This window comes from Podarcis vaucheri, assembly GCF_965113315.1.
Source record: "Podarcis vaucheri genome assembly, chromosome: 1".
NCBI classification, from domain to species: domain Eukaryota; kingdom Metazoa; phylum Chordata; class Lepidosauria; order Squamata; family Lacertidae; genus Podarcis; species Podarcis vaucheri.
In genome coordinates, this window is record NC_138759.1 from 100,187,507 (window position 1) to 100,209,539 (window position 22,033).

The following is a 22,033-nucleotide window of genomic DNA, read 5'->3' on the forward strand; positions in this document are numbered from 1 at the left end:
TAACTCCCATTTCTGTTTCTTATGAAACAGGTTTAAGTACCATTTTGAACTTTTTTTTAACCCCCCCCCCCATATAACTACTAATTTATTTAAGATTGTCCATATAAATAGGATACAAGTAAAGGAAATGTGGAACATGAAGAAAAGGGAGGAAGGAAAAAATATAAGATGGAGTAGGCAACCTCCAGATATTATTGGATTGCAACCTGCACCATTGTCCATCTGGCTGGAGGGTTAGCTATCCCTGATCTAAGACATAGCTAAAGCAGTTTTATAAATGTGTACAGCTCCTACATAGTTCTCTTAATTTAGTTAGGTTAGTTGATTTAGGGAGCGCAGAAATTTGTCTTGTGTCCATTTAGACCATTATTAGTGATTCAGAATGGCACTGGCTTTCCAGGTCTTGGAGAGAGATGCTTCATTAGTTCTGTCACTGAGCTGAGGCCCATTCCCATAGACACTATTTCCCACTATCTCTAATGGCAAGAGATGAAGATGGGAATGGTTGGCTGTCAAAGACTCTCAAAACTGCTAGTTAGGAAAGCATCACTGTTTAACACCTGAATCTTTAGAAAGAGTATTCTTTCTTAACCTGATACTTCTGTATAAACCCCAATCTTTGAAAAGGCAACAGAACACAAGGACTCCTGTTAAAGGAGAAAGGTGAAGAATGGCAAGCAAGCGAAACCTCTTCAGCATGTCTGCTTCTCTGTATGTAAGAGAAAATCTTCCGTTTGGACATTAATCTTACAAATAAGGTGCTCACATGAAGCAATTTCTGGCATGGCGACATCCTCATCTTTTAAAAGTGGGACGCGATAGATTTGCCATTTCTTAAGAATCAATCTCTCTCCCTTCAACCCTGAGCAATTGCAGCCCACTTCTAAAATGCTCTTTGAGGTTCATGTATTGAAGAAAAATCATGTAACAAATATAGCTCTAACTCATTCAATAGCATATGATTCCGTACTATTTTGAGGCTTTGAACAAAAATGTCTTTAACAGATGTAAGATTGCTACTATCCTTTCCGAACTGGCTGTGCACTCACACACATTGTTTCCTAGTCGGATGCATTCAAAAACGAACATGGCCCTCACTTTATTAGGAGGAGGATGCAGAAGCCCCTGCTACTGTTTTGCTGAGTTGGAGAAGTCTTTTTATTTATTTAGCAAAACTTCTATACTGCTTGATAGTAATAAAACCTCTAGGTGGTTTGCAAGAAATAATAAAAATGATCAATATAAAGCAGTTAAAAAGAAATAATTAAAAACATTTTAAAAGGTAATTAAAATTAAGAATAAAAAATGAAAACGCATCAGCACCTGTGCATCTTGGTAGACTAACTGAAACAAAAATGCTTTAAAGAGGTGCTGGAAAGAGTATAGTGAAAGTTTCTGGCCAATGTCAACAAGCAGGGATTTTCAATGTGAGAATTCATACAAATTCTGAACTCCACCAACATATTTGCAAATGGAAACAGGCTGTAGAAAAGCCTCGCAGAACTTTTAAAAAAGGGCACATGTTGTCGGAAGAAGAAGGAAGATTGATATTCTGAGCAGATGGGAAGGCTGATAAAGCAGGAAAGGAAAGGTTTAATCCTTCTCTCTGTTGTGGTTTTGTGTGATTTTTGTTCTGCAGGTTCATTGTAATGAGTTCACTTTTGGATCCTGCTGATGAAAAGCTGTGTTAGAACATGGTGTAAATGACAGGTGTTGTTATTGCTTCATATTGCATCAACTCCAGGTTTTACATTAGAGCAGGAAACTGAATGTCTTGTTCCAATGATAGGCCAAATTAAATAAGACAAAATCAAACTGGCCTTTAAAACAAGAATGAACATTTCTTATAAATATTAAAATGCTATTACAGAATTGATTGGAAATTAATTTGCCATACATTTAAATCAAATTAAACTAAAGAATGCACTCCCGGTTCCAGTGAATTTAATGAAATCTAAACTCCCATCTTCAATTATTATTTTAGCATCTCACTAAATTATGACAATATAATAAGTACGCCACCAACGATGTATCAACGTACATAATGATTAAACAGTAACTGGCCAAGTTGAATAATCATACCAGAAAAGTGTTTGGAATGTTATATGGCTATTGGACTTATTTTTCAGTTCTGTGCAGTGTTGGCAATTCATATAGTTATTCTTCACAGCCATCTTTCTTCTTCTCATCTGTGTTAGACTAAGACCTGGAAAACTTGGGTTTTAGTCCCCACTCAGCCATGAAGATCACTGGGTGACCTTGGGCCAGCCACCAGCTCTCAGGCTGACTTACCTCATACGGTTGCTGTGAGAATGAATTGGGGAGTGGGAGAATCATGTGTTTCCCAAACGTTTCCTTCCTGTGGACCTCCAGAGGCATAGCCAGGGGGGGCCCAAATAAGTAAAAATCAATACAAATCTGAGGTTCTGTTACCCTAACAAAAGCCTGCCCCCTAATAAAAATCCTGGCTATGCCCATGCCCCCCACCCTACCAGTAGAAAGGTAGCTATTTAAATGTTTTGTTTAAATGTAAAACATGAAACTAGAACATGTTTTATTTTTATAATTTATACAAAATATAATTACATAAAATGATAGGAACATAATTAAATATTGTTGAAGCAGAAAAACATAGAATCATGGAGCTGGAAGGGACCCCAAGGGCCATCTTTCTAGTGAAACCTCCTGCAAGTAGGAAACTCAGCTTAAGCATCAATGACAGATGGCCATCCAACCTCTGCTTAGAAACCTCCAAGGAAGGAGAGTTTTGACTCATAATCATTGCCATCAATCTATATTCATTTTGTGAAGCACAAGATGACCACTTGCTGCTGCCAGGAGTCTACAATCAACATTTTAATATGTGAGAGTGGGTCTGCACACAGAGGAAGGAATAGGACTCTGCCTTACCTCGTGTCACTGGCCTAGCCTAAATCTGCCCGTGACATCCACCCATTGAGTATGGAAGTCTAATGAGGAATCCATACACATGCTTTCTTTGCTCTGCATATGTGTATTGAGTGAAGGAAGCCTGGTCATTTTATCTGCAGTGAGAAGTTCTGCTGCTAGTCATTTAATGGGTATAGCTAGGCTTGTAAAATTCTTAAGCATTAAGCTTTCCATTTTACAAAGCATATACTAGCAATGCTTTTGTCACAGGATTTTTTTTTGTCACAGGACTAAGGAACATCTTGACTTCAGTACAGGTAGAATAAACAAAAGCCTTCATCTTTTCAGGTGGTAATAGCATGTTTAAAATCCGAAATGTGAAATGAGTGGGTCATTTTCTGTAGGTCGTGCTCCTTCCCATAAGCCAAGCTGCTCTGCATTCTCAAGGGGAAAAGGAACAACCGAGTTGACTTCTCATTATTTCTTCCTATGGTGCGTTCTTATTGAATTATTGCCAGGTATTGCCAGCAGATGCTCATCAAGCCACTGCAGGGCTCCTCTGTTAATTGAACTATAATGGGTATGACAGCAGGGAAGGTCAAAAATGATAGGACCAGTGATGATATAACATGAACTCTGGTCTCCTACAAACTGAAGAGATAATTGCCCTTGCCAGGGTATGGTTCTGCAAAAGTTTTCTTTGGAGAATCTGCAGTGTTCCTCTTTGTGTGCCATAGTTATACTAGACATCTTGGTAAGAACAAGGTCAATTTTGCACATGGGCCGGTAGCTTTTACTCTGAAACTACAGAAACGGTCATTGTAGAGGGTGAAAGGTAAAAGTGTTGCAAAAAGCAGTGGTCACGGGCTTGAATTTAAGGACAACCCAATTGTTTTCAAGGCTTGTTACTGTAAGTGAGCACGATACAACTATAGGATCTGTTTTCTCATTTGAAGTAGTAATTATTGAATTGTTTGAGAACAAGGCATGCTGTTGGAAAATAAGCGGTTCTTTTCAAGCAAAAATATTTAGCAAACAATAAACATGTTTAAAAGGATGGGGCTTTCCAGGAGTAGCCATTTTTATTTTTTATTTTGCTTACAAATGAAAGAATAATAATATGGGAGTATCTGGTGCCAACTTGATTGCACATGGAAGCCATTTGGTTGTTCTGGGCAACAATATTTTGGGAGCATATTTCTCTTTCAGAGATGGAAATCCCTAAAAAAAATAATGCTCTGTATAGGTGCTTTGTGTTGCTGTTGTGAGACCTGATGATGCACCTGAATGCCCATATTGGTCATGGATTGAGTGTGGAAGCATCAGTGGCCAGCTATATCCTGGCAGATGGACATTGCTCTGCTGCTAATATCCAAGGGTTAAAGGTACCTGCCTCTTCTAAGTCATCTTGATGCATTTTTTGTTTAAGTACTAAACCACAGAGCCAACAACATGGGAGGTTGGCTTTTGGACGTGTGTGTGTGTGGTGGATTGATTTTTAAATCAAGGCAATTTAAATAATTGATATTGTCCTTTGGTCATGCAGTCCTCATACGCTGTCTTTATTTAGAGACCCAGAGACTGATTTCCACTTGACACTTTCTCTCTGCATGCAAGGATTCTAAGCAAGGATACATATTGAAAGCTAAGGCTGTAACGCTAAGCAGCAAAAAGTACTGTGGCATGTTAAAGACTAACAGATTGATGGTGGCATAAAGATTTCGTGGACTAGAGAGCTTACACGAAAGCTTATGTCACAGTAAATCTGTTTGTCTTTATGGTGCTGCAAGACTCTGTTTCAGCAAAAATAACAAATACTTGGGATGCACACTTCCTATCCATGTTTCTAGAACTGTCTAGAAGCAACAGGGCTACTCGGCAAAGTAGTGTTCCTGAAAACAGAAAGCAAATACTGTAGCCATGCTGTTTGGCTGACAGTCATAAAGATTCATAATTTGAGAACTAGACACATTGTGGAAGCACTGGTGGAGGAAGAAGCATGTGTGGCGAGCGCACCGCGCCCGGCAGTGCAATCCCGGCCAGGTGCCATCGTGGCTGCCCCCCTGCCCGCGCTGGGCACCACACCATGCCCCCAGGATGTGACCACACCCCCAGGACGCCTGCCAGCCCCACCTGCTCTCTGCCCCCCCGGTGCCGGAGCATGAAGCTCCACCACTGTGTGGAAGTCGTTTTGAATTTGGTTTGCTGGCAACTCAAAGGTCAGAGTTTGCCAACTCAGATAATGTGGCCATTTGCGGTTTGCCTTAAATGAAGAAGGGAAGCAAGACATTGTGATGCTTGCTGGAAGTTGGAAATGCTTGGCCAGAGGATCCTGTGAGGCTCGTTCATGTAACAGTGAACCATAGTCTGATATTACATCTGAAGCAGACCAATCTGTTGCTGAGCTTTAAGAGATTAGGCCACAATCAACTTGTATTTAGCATAAGATTTTATTTTAAACATGATTGTATTTTTATAGAAACACTGGTGATAATTTTTTTGTAATCTGCAAATTAATTTTTATATATTGCACATGTGTTTGTGTAAGTGTGTATGGTTTTTATTTTACCCACTTATTAACCATTTACTTCCATTTCCCCATAATTGTAACTTGCATTTTATTTTCAGTGTTATTTTACTGCTTGTATTTTTTTTTGCTAGTGTGACACAAGGTCACTTGTGTCGAGAGGTGGGATACTCTCTAAACAAGCAAAATAAAAAATATTGTAAACAATGTTATTGCTGCTTCTCCCACTGTTTCCTTGTTACTCCCTGTTCTCTGCTCATTTGCATAGCAGGTACAAGGTACAGAACAGTTTCACTTCCAGCACCATTTAGGCATTATTTCTGAGCATTGCTTGTATCATATTTACGTTTCCCCAAATATTTTCACTTATGCGTGCTGCCTTTCAATTTTCTGTAGCGTAAGGAATCTGTCCCAATCTTTTGATTACGGTTTTATTATGTAAGTGCAGGCATATGGGCAGCGGTGTAATGTGATATATTTGCATACAGATGAAACAAGCCTGGCTTCACTTGCATCTTTTTGAATGACCTGCTCAATCTACACCATCAGGAAATATGGAAAAAACAATGCAGTGCTTTCAGAAAGTATCCAAACTTGGGAGTCATTTCTTTGCATGTGCTGGAAGTACCTAATGATAGAATGGAGTATAAGAGTAATATCACTTCACAGAAGAGTTCTGTTCTATGATTCTTTTAATTAAAAACCTTTTTGCTGATGGAAAGTTCATTCTCTGGTGTTTTCCTTAATGTATTCGTAATGCATCTGTTTGGATTCCCTTGCTAGAGATATCTTTCATTATAATCCACTTAACCGAGTTCATAATTAAACTTCTAAATGCAAAGCTTCCTTCATTAAATTTCCAGGTCGTACACTGAAAATCAAGGTTTGTGGTACTAAAGTAGGAAATGTGTGGGTTTCTTTTCTCTTCCTAATTATATCAACAGAATGAAAGATATATATTTATTACAACAGCCTTCACTCCACTGTACATTGCAACCCTATATACCCGGAGACAAGGCTTCTTGTACTCCTTGTGGTTTTCTTCTGAAAGTAAATGTAGAGGATCACATTGTTAAAGAGTTCTTCATAACTCTGCCGGGGTGGTGTCAACTAATGATGTAAGGTGGGGGGGGGCACAATCTAACTAAAAACTAAAAGAAAAAGACTCAAAAACCTGCTTGCTAGATTTTAATGAGTCAGGTCTTTGACTGCAAAGCAATTTATCTCAACATTAAATGACCTCCCCACCCCTGCTATGGTATCTACCTAATACAATCCATTGCAGACACACATTGTGGAATGGTTGTTTTAAGGTTTTCTGTACACACTGATAGTTCCTGCTTAATGAGGAATGATGCACAATGTGTTGGCATTCCTAGATGCTGGAATACAAGCCAGGGATGGATGTTGAACTACAGTTATTTGTGAGCAAATAGTCTATATCTATATCTATATCTATATCTATATCTATATCATCTATATATCTATCGTCTGAATATCTTCAAAGTTTGCTGCATAGCTTCAGTATCTGGGCAAATGCACACTCCTACTCTACACAGTCAAAATGCTCCCTTGCCTTTAGGTGAGCTCTTTGTATCCAAAAGGACTTCCATTTGTGATACAACATAAACTCGCAAGCATTTCCTACTAAACACAGGAGCTTGCCTTATAGTAAGTCAGATCACTGGTCCACCTTTCTCTGGATTACCTACACTGACTGGCAGCAGGGCTCTGGGGTTTCAGGAAGGCACTGTCCCAGTCCTAGCTGGAGATGGAACCTAGGACCTTTTGCATGCAAAATAGATGCTCTACCACTGATCCACAGGCCTTAGAAAAAGAGAAACAATCTTTGCCTTTTCTCTTCTGATTTTCCCCCTTCCTGCAGCAGCTCAGCCCTTCACAAACCAGCCTCTTTTTGTTCTGTAATCAGTCTGCAGTTAAGAAATGTTAAGTGGAAATAATAATAATAATAATAATAAGAAGAAGAAGAAGTTGTTTCCATAGCACAGTTTCAACTTAAAATTTTCATTTATTCTTAATGATTTTCATCTGCAAAAGGAGTGAATCAATTGGCAGAATACATGAAAGGAATTTGAAATAGCAGGGTATACTACCTGTTTGCATTTAAGTCATATATATCCCCTGCTGAATGCTGAATGGAAAATACACAAGCATTCCCTGCTTCATCAGCCATACTACTGCATGTGGAAGCTGAGATACACAGTAACTTAATTTTAATCTGAAAATTGGAGGCCCCCCTAATGCAATTTATTCATGGTGCTGTGGATTGGCATATGGTGTCTGTACATTTTTATTTTATCACCTTGACAAAAAAATTAGTGTGTCAGATTGTGTTATGGAAACCTTGCATGTGATTCTGATCTTGCTATTTGACTTGGGTGCAAATTATTGGAACCAAGTAGTTAACCTGCCATATGAGAGATGAGAATCTGGCTCAGCCTGGTCTAATTTATTCCTGTTTTCCCTGAATTGATATAACCTCTACATTCATGTCAGAGAAAGTGCTAGCCTGTTTTTGCTGCCTTTCTTAAGAAATTACAATATGCTGAGACTTAGAAGCAACAGCCTCATAATATACACAAATTTCCTTCCAGCCATTGTCTTCTATGAACACGGTCTTAACAGTGTGTTCATAAGTGACTGTGGAGGCCAATTCTGGATCCCCACATCTTTCCACAGTGGGGACATGGGTTTCTGGGTGGTAGTTGATCATCGTGAGGGTTTGCCAAGCATGCCTTCCTCTTAGCACATTTCTCCCTTTCATCCCAACTTCAAGCGTCTTCAAAGTCCATGACACCTTTGGTAAAGGTTGTTCTACAGTTGGAGTGCTCACAAGCCAGTGTTTCCCAATTGTTGGTGTTTATACTACATTTTTTTAGATTTACCTTGAGAGAATCATTGTTTTGACACTAGTGATCTTTGCTTCTTCCAGTACACTGGCAGTAGTTCGCCTGTATTCCCAAGTGATGTGTAAATTTTTTTGGAGACATCATTTATGGAATATTTCGAGGAGTTGGAGATGGTGTTTATAAGTGGTCCATGTTTCACAAGCATACTGTAAGGTTGGAAGTACTTTACAAAATGCTTTGTAAACGAGTATTTTGGTTTTCCAAACACTGCACTTCAGTCGGGAGAAAGCTGCACTCACCGAGCTCAGGCGATGCTGGATTTTGGCATCGGTGTCTGCCCTTGTGGAAAGGTAACTGCCCGGGTATGAGAAGTGATCAATACTTTCCAATGTTACACTATTGAGTTGGATTTGTGGTGCTACGGGGGGCGGGGTATTTTTATGCTTGTTGGAAGTTTACTCATAAGCCACCTCCACTGTGTTCAGTAGGCATGCCAGTATTGTAGCATGAGTGTGATTTTTCAATAACATGCAGAAACGAGAACAAAGCAAAATACGCATGTTCTCACTGGATTTGGGTTCTGCAGTAAAATCTGGGATTTGCAGTTTAGGAACCTGCTCAACTCAGGGAAAAACAGTTTAGTAGTATATTCATCTCCAGCAGGATCATGGGCACTGGGATACATTTTCACTTGCAGCTGTCACCATCTGCAAGAAAAGGGAGAGGGTGACTAGGGCTGAGCTAAGTACGGGCTGAGTCTGAATTGCAGTAAGGCTGGGGTTCAGATTGTAATTAGCTGGGAAATTCTGAATGGGTTAGTATTCCAAAGTTCTCAATGATCCATCCAATGATGTAGCCGCTTCAGGAGGTTCAGGAGAGGTTTTAAATAATAGTAGCAATTATTTTCCTGCGCCAGCACAGGCCCTGGAATCTAATTCAAGCTGAATGAGTGTTTACTGTTTTCACAGAGAAGCTCCATTGAATGACTAAACTAACTTACGTTGCTTCTTCTTTTCCAGCAAGACCAGCTCTATAGCTTCTAAATTATTGCCATTTGCTATTGGCTAAGCTATATACGTGAATGAAGTTAGATAAAAATGTCATTTCACTTCCATTTTGGGTAGCCTCTATCTGATAAATATAATTGCATACGTTTATCATGATAGAGACTGTTTCAGAGTAATTTAAATAAAACTATCTTTTTTTAAAAAAATGGGTTTTTTATTTTGTACATCTACTTTGTGTGGTATTTTCAGGCTTATCTTTGCCTTATCTGCACACCATGTATTGTGTATAGTAATAATAGTTCATTTTATAAGGTTACAAATGAAATAGTTTGGAAAGAAGCTTTTAATAACTGATAACTATAAAGAAAAGCACCAAAACTGATGCAACTAACCTTTTGTGGAACGAAACCTGTTCCTAATATTTGACACTTCGTATTATGAGATATGAAGCTTCACGCTACAAAACATGAGGGAAATGACCAGTAGCAAATGTAAAATGTTAGAATCTGAGATAAATGCCTGGCAGGCAGAATAAATGCATGGAATGGGAAAGGGAGTTCAATGTTTTATAAATTTGTTCTTGGTAACAAAGCAATTGGCTTTTGTTGATGCATTTATTTTGGTGTTTGAGATGCTACCATTTGTATTTCAGCTTTGTGAAACATCCTGCAAGTTGGCAGTATGCTTTCCTATTACAAATATGGGTCCTAACATACCGACATAGCAATCCTGTACTCTATAATTATTCTGTCACAGGGAGAGAAGATATGCTGCTATTGCTCTAGTCTAGTGGATATGGCCACTGTATCCCTATGCAAGATTATCCTCGTAGTATTTTTTGTGTATTGTACACTCCCTTGTTATCTTTTCTAGGCAAATATAAATAAAGCAAAACAACTGGTTTGCAGCTCATGAAACTCAAATTTTACATGGTTTAGGGATGGCACAGGACTACTGGAATAATCTTGTGCCTTTATCAGCTGTGTGGCAGGCAGAAATTCAACAGATTTAGCTATATCCTGTAAGGAAATGTAAATCTGGGAAAAGCTTCACTTGTTGACATTCTGTCTATCAAACATCACCCTGATTTATTTTGGTGCTCTCTGCCCCAAATTTACCTAACTTTGAGAATGTCACAAAGCACACACAGCTGTCATGTAAGTTTGTGTGTGTCCTCTTTTGTAGACGTGGTAGAGGGTCAAATCCACATGTAGTGTACTGGACCCAGAAAACCCTGTTAGCAACCTGGATCACTTCTGCTTTGCAGAGATCTTCATATTCTCCTCAAAATGTCACTGTAAGTGACATTTGATGCCACCTCGTATCCCAAGTCATATTAATTTTGCTATTGCAAAGTGGTATATCTCCACTACAGCGATGGATTAAATTAAATATCCTAGTAAGGTAAATAAGAAATAAGAGTATCAAATGTCAAAGGGCCTTTGCAGAAATTCTGTGAAAGTGGAGAGTGGCGGTGGCAAGCAGACGTGGGAATAAGAATCTCTTCCATTTCCCCAGTCGTTTCCTTGTTAAAACACTCTTTCTTTGAAGGGAAAAGGACTAGCAGGGTCCAATGATGTATGCGCTTTTGTGTGTGTAATATGTAGTTCCACCATGTAGTGTAAGACTTGTTTCCATATAAAATACCTTAGTGAAATATTGGGGCCCGCTTCAAGTTGGCTGTCACTTCTGCACAGGGGAAGCCACGTACAGTTTCTGCTGTAGTGAGTGCCACCCATATCTGTCTTGTTGTACATACAACCAATCCCAGCTTCTTATCATATATACATAGGCGTAAAAATTGCATGTGCATAAAATGGTGTCTATGTTGCATTAGGGTTGCCATATTTCAAAAAGTGACTTTTAGACGTTTTTGAGCAGTTTTTCAGGAAAATCGGCAAAAGCAACACTGCAAGCCATACATTTGTATTTTCCTGGACATTTTGCCGATTTCTGCCTGGACACTGCTTCCGACAACAGTATTCCAGATATGTCCAGGAAATTCCAGACGTATGGCAACCCTAGTCGTATACATGTTTGTTTTTAACATGTAACTGGCAATCTGTGTATGAAAATGTGAGATACCACTTAGAGGTGAATGTTCTTATGAACACAGTAGTCTTATGACCCATACCGTAGGCCACAAGATTGCTACATTCCTTCATAAAATCTGTACAAGTGGCATATTTAAAGGGTTAGCTGGTGACTCTGCTCCTCTTTAACTAACTCTTTCTCTATTTCCCACCTTCCTTCTGTTTATTTTAGGAATAGTGAAGTGATCTGGATTGAACTTCATGAAGTATGGTTCTAAGGGATAGCTGGCTTTGCGCTCACTGGGCATGGCAGAGCACAGGAAGGTGCTTGGTTGTGCTTGCTCTCTTATTATTACACACATCTGATTTGGAAGGCAGGAAATCGCATCCATTTGTCTGGAAAACAGGTAGGGGTGCACATATTCTTCCTTACTGTGACTGTGGTTCTGTGTGAGTTTAGGCCAGTGGTCCCCAAACGTTTACCTCTGTGGTCCACTGGAAAATTGTTGTGGGTCTTCGAGGTCCACTTAATGATTTTACCTATCTGTTGTAGCAATTATAATGTACTGTATGTTTTTTAAGACCAAACATCTTAATTTTAGCTCCTTGTTAACTTTGGTGCTACTCCTTTCCACCCCTTTCAAGTGCCTCTTCCTCTTGTCACTTCCAATTTGTCCTCTTCACCTTCCAGGTGACAGTGCTCCTGCTGTTCTTCACAGGTGTGCAGGAGAGCACCTGAATGAAGCTTGTGGATCACGGTTTGGGAATCCCTAACTTAGATACATTGAGCCAAACTGCCTTTTCAGAATATCAGGTGGTTCAAGCTCTTCAGAACATAGGTGAAGTTGACTCTTCTGAGTATAAATCTTTCTTCATGTAAAAACAAATTAGTAAGTGTGGGGCTAGATGCCATCTTCTTGATAGACTAGCTTTCCACATGCATTTTTTTAAAAAATGTGGCACAAGAGTATGAAGATACCTCTACACATTTTCCCCACCTGTATTCTGGTATAATTCCAGGGGGCTGTATGGCACATTTTACTTGAAGCTGTAGAGGAGTCGTTAGTCCTTAAAAAAAAAAAAAAAGATGAATAGTTTCAAAAATCCATAAGATAAAAAAAAACCTTTCAAATTTAACCTGATAGCTGGGCCTACAGTAGTTCAGTACTGTTCCTATTTGCTTGTATGTACAACTTGAAGGAAGACCAGAGGAGAGAACTTTGGACAAATTTAAATTCATGCATTTCTTTGGCAGAGTGACCGGTTTTTGCACATGAACAGAGCAGGAATTAGTCTGCATCTGCAAGTTGTACAAGGGGAAGCGGTCATTCCCTGAAGCAATCAGCCCATAATTTGAGTTTTAGTAGTTAATCAAGCATAGCTCTTCAAAGTCATTCTGGGTTTATGCCAAGACAAAGTGGTCGTTTCTTTCTCCCTCCACCCCACAAGTCTGGGTTTCTGTAGGTCCAAATGCCTTGTTATATCTGGAGTGCAACATATTCACCATCCCTGGGACTTCATTCAAAAAATTTCAAGGGCCCGGAGGCAAGGGGAACAAATATATCCAACAAAATTTTAAAGAGATGTAAGACTGACCACTATTCTTTTTTTACTGTAGTATCTTAACTTAATGTCCCAAATTATATCACACCTAAAAGATGTCTTAGAGATAAACATGTGTAACAGACTATGCATCTCATTCTTTTTTCCTTCAAAAAAGGCATAACATATATTTCACTAACCTCACCTGTCTTGTCCAACAAGTAGCAAATGCAAAAGCAGTCATGTTGGGATTTCTCAAGGCCACCTTTCTTTGCTTACCTCTGACAGTTTAAACAATAAGTTCATCACTTGTTGGTTAAGAAGAAGAAAACTTTGCCTGAGCCTTCCCCGAGGGTACGTTTATATATAATTATGTCTTCTCCGAGTATGACATAATCAGATACAGCTCAATAACACAAGAATAAAATACCACTAAAATCATAAAAATATGATAGAACAATCACAACCAATAGGAGCAGTTCCTACATAACTGTGTCCAGTTCTGGGCACCACAGTTCAAGAAGGACACTGACAAACTGGAACGTGTCCAGAGGAGGGAAACCAAAATGGTCAAAGGCCTGGAAATGATGCCTTATGAGGAACGGCTAAGGGAGCTGGGCATGTTTAGCCTGGAGAAGAGGAGGTTAAGGGGTGATATGATAGCCATGTTCAAATATATAAAAGGATGTCATATAGAGGAGGGAGAAAGGTTGTTTTCTGCTGCTCCAGAGAAGCGGACACGGAGCAATGGATCCAAACTACAAGAAAGAAGATTCCACCTAAACATTAGGAAGAACTTCCTGACAGTAAGAGCTGTTCGACAGTGGAATTTGCTGCCAAGGAGTGTGGTGGAGTCTCCTTCTTTGGAGGTCTTTAAGCAGAGACTTGACAACCATACGTCAGGAGTGCTCTGATGGTGTTTCCTGCTTGGCAGGGGGTTGGACTCGATGGCCCTTGTGGTCTATTCCAACACTATGATTCTATTCTATAACCCCCCCCCAAAAAAAAAACCTTGACTAGCTTAAGTTAAATTGCAACAAGTATGTTTTAATCCAGAGTTCAAACCTCTGCAAATTTGGAGCACTGGTTGCCTTGAGTGGGAGAGAATTCCACACTGCAAATTACATAGGATTCCTGACCCCATGTCCCTACCTTGGGGGCCAAACCAGAGAGTGAGAAAGACCCCTCTTCTGACCCCAGAGCCCAGGTCAGCTGATATGCGGAAAGTGTTTTGTCAAATACCAGGGTTCAAGACAATGAAGATCTTTATAAGTCAATACCGACACTTTAAATTTGTCCTGGTGGCATAGAAACAGCCAGTGCAGGCTCCACAAACTAGACGTTACATGATTGTGCAGACACACAGGCAATGGCGGAGCTTCATGCTCTGGCACCGGGAAGTGGAGAGCAGGTTGGTGCACGTCCCACACTCTTGTTCTTCCGCCAGTGCACACAGGTCAATTTTCTAAAGGCTGCATATTCTGCGCCACTTGCAGTTTCCAGAACATCTTCAAGGGAAGCCCATCACAGAGTTCATTTTGGCAATATCATAGCTGAAAGTCCAAACCATCACCTTTTTATGTTGAGAAGAATGGTCAGTTCCACCTATCAGGTTTACTCTGTGTATTTTTATTGCACAGAAAGGAGAATGCATGGGGCCAAAGTTTAACTATCTTGTGGGCCAATTGATTCAGTTGTAATATATACATATAACAATATGCAGTAGAAAATAGGAATCGTCTGCCTGTTTTCCTTAATGTCACTTTCAGTCATGTGAATGAGACAATTATTATCATGATTGTTATTATTTGGTTCCTGATTTCCATACTCGGTTTTGACTTGGTAGTTTCCTTTTCCCTGTGGAAAATGCAAAGATTCAGGCTTTGCAGCTGCTTTCTTGCACTCAGGCTGTAATGAGCACACTGGAATGCAACAAGCAAGAAGTAAGCATGCTTAGCTTTGTAGCCTTGACTTTATATCATAGTTAAACAGAAGCATTGGAAGCACATTGTGATAAATTTTAAAACTTGAAGATGCTGAAATTAGATTACATAAGAAATAACCTAATGCAATTTGGAGCGTTCTAAAAATAGATATTATTGTCACTTATATTCACTTAGTGAAAATTTTAAGAAAGAAAAATAGCTATGTTACATATTTTTCTCAGAGCATAGCACATTCAGCAGAGATATGGAGTGCTGATCTCATGAAGTAGCTTGGGGGGGGGATGTTTCAAGATATAATTTCAGAGTAAGGGAAGTTTCTCATGTTCATTGTTACATTTCTATTGTGAAATGAAAGTGTTTAGAGATGTGCATTGTTGTTCATAAGAAAGTGAACACCCTCTTGGGTGCTTCTCCTGGAAATATTTTGACCTTTGCAGGTATGCCTTCATTGATTATATGAAATACCTCAGAAGTTTTAAAGATTCTTAAAATGCCATTGAAAATGAGCTAATCTTTATTTCTGTTTGTGATATTTGTGATCAAAACACTTGTGAAGAACATACCAGTTTCTGATTTCTAAATAGATGAAGTATCGGGGTAAACATGGAAAAGTGTGTTAAGGGAAACAAAACAGAATATAGTATTTGGTTCCTTTTCCTCACTGATAATTGAATTATAGATAATAAGGACAGTCATTGTTTTGCATGTCTTTAATGGACATGGTTGCATTCAACAAATGTTATTGTACTGGACATAATTATTTTGTAAGTACTATCCTTATTTTAGGATAAATTAACAGAAGCTTGCTTGGAGGATTTTCCTATGCTTTGAATATTTATTTATTTATACAAAATGCTCAACAAAGAGTGACATGGTGTTTTTTTTAATTGTTATTTTATTATTGTTATTTTTTATCGTGTATTAAATTTGTATACCACACTTCATACGAATATCACAGGGTGGTTCACAACATAAAAATACAAAATAAAACACAAAATACATAATAAACACATCCACACACCCAATATGTTTCTCAGAAATTGCCAGTAAAGTTTGAGAGTACTAAATGCTTTTATTTTGGGGAGATAATGGTTTGCATTTTGCTACAAGGATCCCAGCTAGATATAGTTTAGAAGCAGGGAAAGGGTGAAAGCAGGGTAAGGGTGAGGAATCTAGCTAAGGAAAGGAAATATTTTCTCCGAAGCCATTCATGAAAAGAGTGGTGTGGATCAGCATATGAGGACCATAGAGGTTCCTGATGAGCATGGGATCTGACACATAGAGTAATCTCATTCAGGACAGGCTCAGTGGAGGGACAATACATGGCAAAGTGCAGAGGCAGTGAACTGCCACGAAACACCACAATAGGATTTTTTCGCTGGGGGATCACAAGAGATCTCTGAGCCAATCAGTGTCCACTGCAGGAAAGGTAGTGGTACTATTCTAGAAATTGTAAATTTAGACTTAATCCAATTACAGGAGAACATGCTTGCTAGAGGCTGCGCCTTAATTTCTGTGAAAGAAGGGCATCTACTTGCAATAGATGTAGCACATATTCCAGGGACTGATTAGACTTGCAGTTACATGATCCATTATGCATATCAGTTATTGTGAGAAATTACCTTATGCAGCAGCCACTCTGGGGATGATCTTTGGTGTGAACCACTGGGGCTTTCCTTAGATAAATGATACTGGGGTTAAGCTTCCTCTGAATAATGCTGGAGCTGTCTCTGATTACGAGCGCTTCACCATGTTGCTTAGACTGATGCCAAAATAAATACTTTGGGAAGGATTCACCTAATGATCCCCGCCAGTGGAAGTCCTGTCAAAGAGCAGGCAGTAATAACAACAATACAAATAAGAATAGGAAAAACAACAGTAGCAGCAAAAATTTTATTTTCTGGAGCTTTTAAAAACTGATTTTGTCTATACTGTTGCAACTTTCATTGCAATTTTTTTTTTTAGTTTTTACATTCATTGCTTATGTGGCTTTATTATTCAGATTTTCCCACTTCATTGGTCAACATTAAAATCCATCATTTCCAAAAGTTGAAAAAAATCAATTTAATATTAGAAATCTCACAGAAGTGTTATTTTTCTTGCTTATCATTAAATAAATGCATTAATTTATGGTGAGTGAGCCTTGTTTATCCATTTTTTGTGGCTATGACTTGCCTTCCTCATTTAATTCTAATATAGGTAGCCAAATTAAAACTAATATTCACTTTGTTTTTCCACCAAAGTTGATGTGAGAAATGCTCTCCCAGCATTTAGCATAATGTATTACTGCAGTGACTATGGGATCGTGTTGTTATATTGTTTCGGTAAATATATATATATATATATATGCTTTCGTAGATTTTCACGGGTACAGGAATGCAGGTTTTGGTGTCTTCGGGTGTCTTCCCGTGTAAGAGTCGGGGTGTCTGTGCGACGTTTCGACGAGGTCTCACTCGTCATCTTCAGGCTGGTGCTTTCGGCTTCTTGTTACTGGAACAGAGCAGAGTCTGGTGTTTGAGTTCCTATAAATACTGTTGAGGGGTGTGGTGTATAGCCTCCAACGTTCTGGGCAGAGAGGAAGTTCCTAGATTAGTGTGCCTTTTCTTCTTTTGTTCCTTAATTACTTGAGGGATATCTTGGGTGATTTCATGAGTGTATAGGGGCGAGCTGTGGTTTTGGCACAAGGCACAAAACCACAGCTCGCCCCTATACACGAAGCCAAGCCAGAGCACAACTAAATGCAGCACAGCCATCTTCTCAGAAAAACTCTTCACAAGCTCAAGAGGTCAAGACACGAAAGCTTTAGCAACTAATCTACACTTAATGACCCACCCAGTGGTATTCAGAATATCACTCATGAAATCACCCAAGATATCCCTCAAGTAATTAAGGAACAAAAGAAGAAAAGGCACACTAATCTAGGAACTTCCTCTCTGCCCAGAACGTTGGAGGCTATACACCACACCCCTCAACAGTATTTATAGGAACTCAAACACCAGACTCTGCTCTGTTCCAGTAACAAGAAGCCGAAAGCACCAGCCTGAAGATGACGAGTGAGACCTCGTCGAAACGTCGCACAGACACCCCGACTCTTACACGGGAAGACACCCGAAGACACCAAAACCTGCATATATATATATATATATATATATCGATTAATAAAAGTAGCATTGTCAATGTTTATAGTTTTCTTTTCTATTGCATGCCTTTGTTCCTTCTAGTATATCTTAACCTGATCACATCTGCCACATCTTGAAACTGCTGTCTTCTCCCTTCTATCTGTGACCCAACATTTGGTGTTAATTATGTCTTACAATTCATACAGTTTCCAAAGGGCAATACACCATCTGGTCATGGTCTTAAAAGAAAAGCAACATCAACAACAATTTTTGGTCTTCTGAAATGTATTGCATTCATCAGGGATAGGGTAAAACGTGGCGTTGTTGGACCCCAAATCTCACCAATCCCAGCCACCATGGGTTGTAGTCTGGCAAAATCTGAAAGGCCACGGGTTCCTCACCCACTCCTGCCATACCTCTAAAGTCATCAGCTAACAGAAATTCTGTACCCACCTTATTACCTAGCTCTTAACATGTTCTTACCCACTGGAAACTGGTCCATTAGGGCAAATGGAGGCAATGCCCCACCAACTTCAGTCTGCATTTAGTCCTCACCTGGCTGCTGCCTTCCATTCACGTACTCACAGTGTGAGCTTTGTCAGTCATTGGCCCTGTCTCCACCTGCTGGTGGTCTCCCAGCCTTCTGCGTTGGCCACCATGGCTCTTAACAGTACATCTTTGCACTTCTTAACTTATTCTTCACTGTGAGGTTTTATGAGTTTTTTAAAAAATACCTCTGAGGTATTTATTTTACTGTGTGTGTGTGTTTAATATTTCCACAGCTATAGATATTCAGAGCACAGCAACTGACAGACATTCATTAATGGCTTAATATCTTAATATGTCCAGATTGATTGCAACTGAACAGATCCATATAAATTTTTTTCCCCACAAAATGCTCAGCATTTTAAACAAAATTATAGATAGCAGCAGCAATGGGTGATTTTAGTAGGGCTAATTTTCCTCAGCATCCCTCTGTGTGCCACTGCAGTGCGATTCAACCAAAGTTAAGCTCTTTTCAAGCTTTTTGACTTCAATAGAACTGATTTGTAAGAACCCCCTGCTTGGCAGGGGGTTGGACTCGATGGCCCTTGTGGTCTCTTCCAACTCTATGATTCTATGATTCTATGAAATCTCTCCCACTGAATTCAATGGGATGCAAAAAAGATAGAAAGAAAGATGATTCACTTTCACTGGATTATAATGTATGATTATTACATTCAAATGTACATTTTTTTTCTTTTTAAAAAAGCATAATTAAAAGTGTTTCACTTTATCGCAGTTCGGAATATGTATACTGGGCAGAAACTTGCAGGCTTTCCTGAAGCAGAGTTTCCTTTTATGCCCTGTGTCTTGGAAGGCTGGTCATGAAAAATCACTTTTCAAATTAGAACTTAATAAAAAACTTTCCTGCTCCGAACAGTAAGCCCTACTCCCTATGCGATTAGTGGTTTCATTTCTTTCTCAGCAGTTGGGTAATGATTATAGCTCCAGATGCTGCGGGAGCGATAAAGAGATTGATTAATTTCACTTGAAAGGGCATATGTTCAAAGAGAATCCAATCGGAACACCACGAAAAGGGTGCTGACATCCTTGCAGCAAGAAAGCTTAACACAACTCGCTCCCCGACTGTTTCTCGGGAAAAGGATCCGCACACAAATATTATTCATCAAGTCAACATATGAAACGTTTAGCTTTTGCCTACTCAACAATGAGAGAGATTTCATTTCTGGTGGTAGTTGTTTCGTGAGTTTATGCTGACTCATTCTAAAACACACACACACACACACACACACACACACACAACACAACACAATAGAGGTTCTGTTGTACTGGAAACTGCCAGCGAAACTAGAGTGAGTGCCTTCAGAGCTGACCTAAGCATTGAAATATATTTGTTGAATGATTTATATGGATAACCCAAGGCTAATTGCTCAATAATATTGCTGTGTCTGAAGATCAGTTGAAATGCCTGTGAATCAGCATGCTTGTAAGGATGATGCTTTGGAGGGAGGCAGGCAGCCCAGCATCATCCTGTCCTACAGTTTAGTTGTGTCAGCTTGTACCATCAAACCAGGCAGAGTAAAACCTAGCTTTTCTCCAGTACCTTCTCCCCCAAATTCTAGTTTTAACAGTACAATAAATCAGGTGGGGGACCCCTCAGGCCTGGGGCCCCCAAATATGGTCCTTCAAACATCTGTCTGGCCCTTGGAAACCTCCTTCGCTGGTACTGCTTTGCACCCCAACTTTTTTGAATGACTAAAACATGTCCTTGAATTCTGAGATTGCTTGCTTATCTGGGTGGAGAACAGAAAGGGGCATGTGGAGGTGAATAAAAAAGTAGGCGACTAGACAAAGATTTTAAAAAAATAACATTTGTCACTCTGTTCACTTTTGCCTGTGGTCCTTCCCACCACCACTGTCAAATGGCCCTTGGAATATTGCCCAGGAGGAATGTGGCCCTTGAGGTAAAAAACGGTTCACTACCCTTGAAGCAGGAAGCAGGGAGGAACGTGCTGGACACAGCAACTAAGCTTTGTGTGTATGCGTTAAAAGAGAAATCCTTAGCTATGAGGTCTGGAATGGTAAGCCCCACTCTAAATATTGGAATTTGTCCCCACTCCCAGCAATTTTACTGAATATCCTGCCAACTTCTGTGGGCAACAAATGGGTTCTGTGAAAGGGGACAGGGATACTCACCTCAGCTTTATTTTAGTTATTGCAGATTCTTCAACAACCCACTTTTGATTTTTAAGGGTTTTTTAAAATTTCTGGTTTAAAAAAGAAACCCTTGCAAATCATTCAATGGCCTATTACTTTTTGTATTTAAGTATGTATTTACTGTGCTTTCATAAACAAAAATAACAAGGCGGTATACAACATATTGCCATGACAAACCTAGACAGCATCTTAAAAAGTAGAGACATCACGTTGCCAGCAAAGGTTTGTATAGTAAAAGCTATGGTTTCCCAGTAGTGATGTATGGAAGTGAGAGCTGGACCATAAAGAAGGCTGATCACCGAAGAATTGATGCTTTTGAATTATGGTGCTGGAGGAGACTCTTTAGAGTCCCATGGACTGCAAGAAGATCAAACACATCCATTCTTAAGGAAATCAGCCCCGAGTGCTCACTGGAAGGACAGATCCCGAAGCTGAGGCTCCAATACTTTGGCCACCTCCTGAGAAGAGAAGACTCTGTGGAAAAGACCCTGATGTTGGGAAAGATGCAGGGCACAAGGAGAAGGGGATGACAGAGGACGAGATGGTTGGACAGTGTTGTCGAAGCTACCAGCATGAGTTTGACCAAACTGTGGGAGGCAGTGGAAGACAAGAGTGCCTGGCATGCTCTGGTCCATGGGGTCACGAAGAGTCGGACACGACTAAACGACTAAACAACAACAACAACAAATACAACATATTAAAAAACACACACTATGACATCAATAAAGACTGATTGCTTTACAAAAATCACATCCCAAAGGCCTGCCTGAATGGTAGATATTTTAAAAGGTATCTGAAAGGAGGCAGAATAGAAATCCTGAAGGAATTCTGTTGGCAAGGAGCTCCACAGGGCAGGGCCTGCCACACCAAAAGCTTGGTTCTTGGTGAAGGCCAGCTGCAATTCAACATCAAGGGGGAATTACTGAAAGTGCCCCGTAAGAAGATGTCAATTGTCAAGGATGGACGATAAGCAGTCAGGCTAATGTACTTTGGGCCCAAGTTGTTTAGAATTAAGCACAGGAACCTTGAACCTAACCAGGTAGCAAATTGGGAGCCTACCAGTAGACCCCCTCTGCTCTGCCTTTGGACTGCCTTTGCTCTTTGCCTTCATCTGTGCCCTTCTGCCTCACCACAATAACACACAGTCTTAGATTATCAGCCCAAATAGGATGTTCATATTTTCTTTTTAGATTTTATTACTCATATTTTTGCATAATGAGAAAAAAATTGATTAGTTTCAGCAAGCTAAGGCATCTAGATAGCAGTGGCTGGCGATAATCTTGCCATTAAACTGCATCTTCCCACGATAGCTTATCATATATTACTAGTAATCTAATCTATTTTTTTGCCTGACAATTTCATTTATCTGGAATACATTA

The 22,033-nt window shown here is 39.7% G+C and overlaps 1 protein-coding gene across 5 annotated transcripts in view; it reads left to right on the plus strand.

The window, feature by feature from the left end:
* Positions 1-22,033, plus strand: part of THSD7B (thrombospondin type 1 domain containing 7B) — a 633,259-nt gene that overhangs the window by 319,421 nt on the left and 291,805 nt on the right. For all 5 annotated transcript variants that reach the window (XM_082197355.1, XM_082197356.1, XM_082197357.1 and 2 more), the window contains one exon: positions 11,559-11,733. In XM_082197355.1, the coding sequence (XP_082053481.1) occupies positions 11,595-11,733 (139 nt within the window). In that variant the 5' untranslated portion in view covers positions 11,559-11,594. The remainder of the gene's footprint in view (positions 1-11,558; positions 11,734-22,033) is intronic.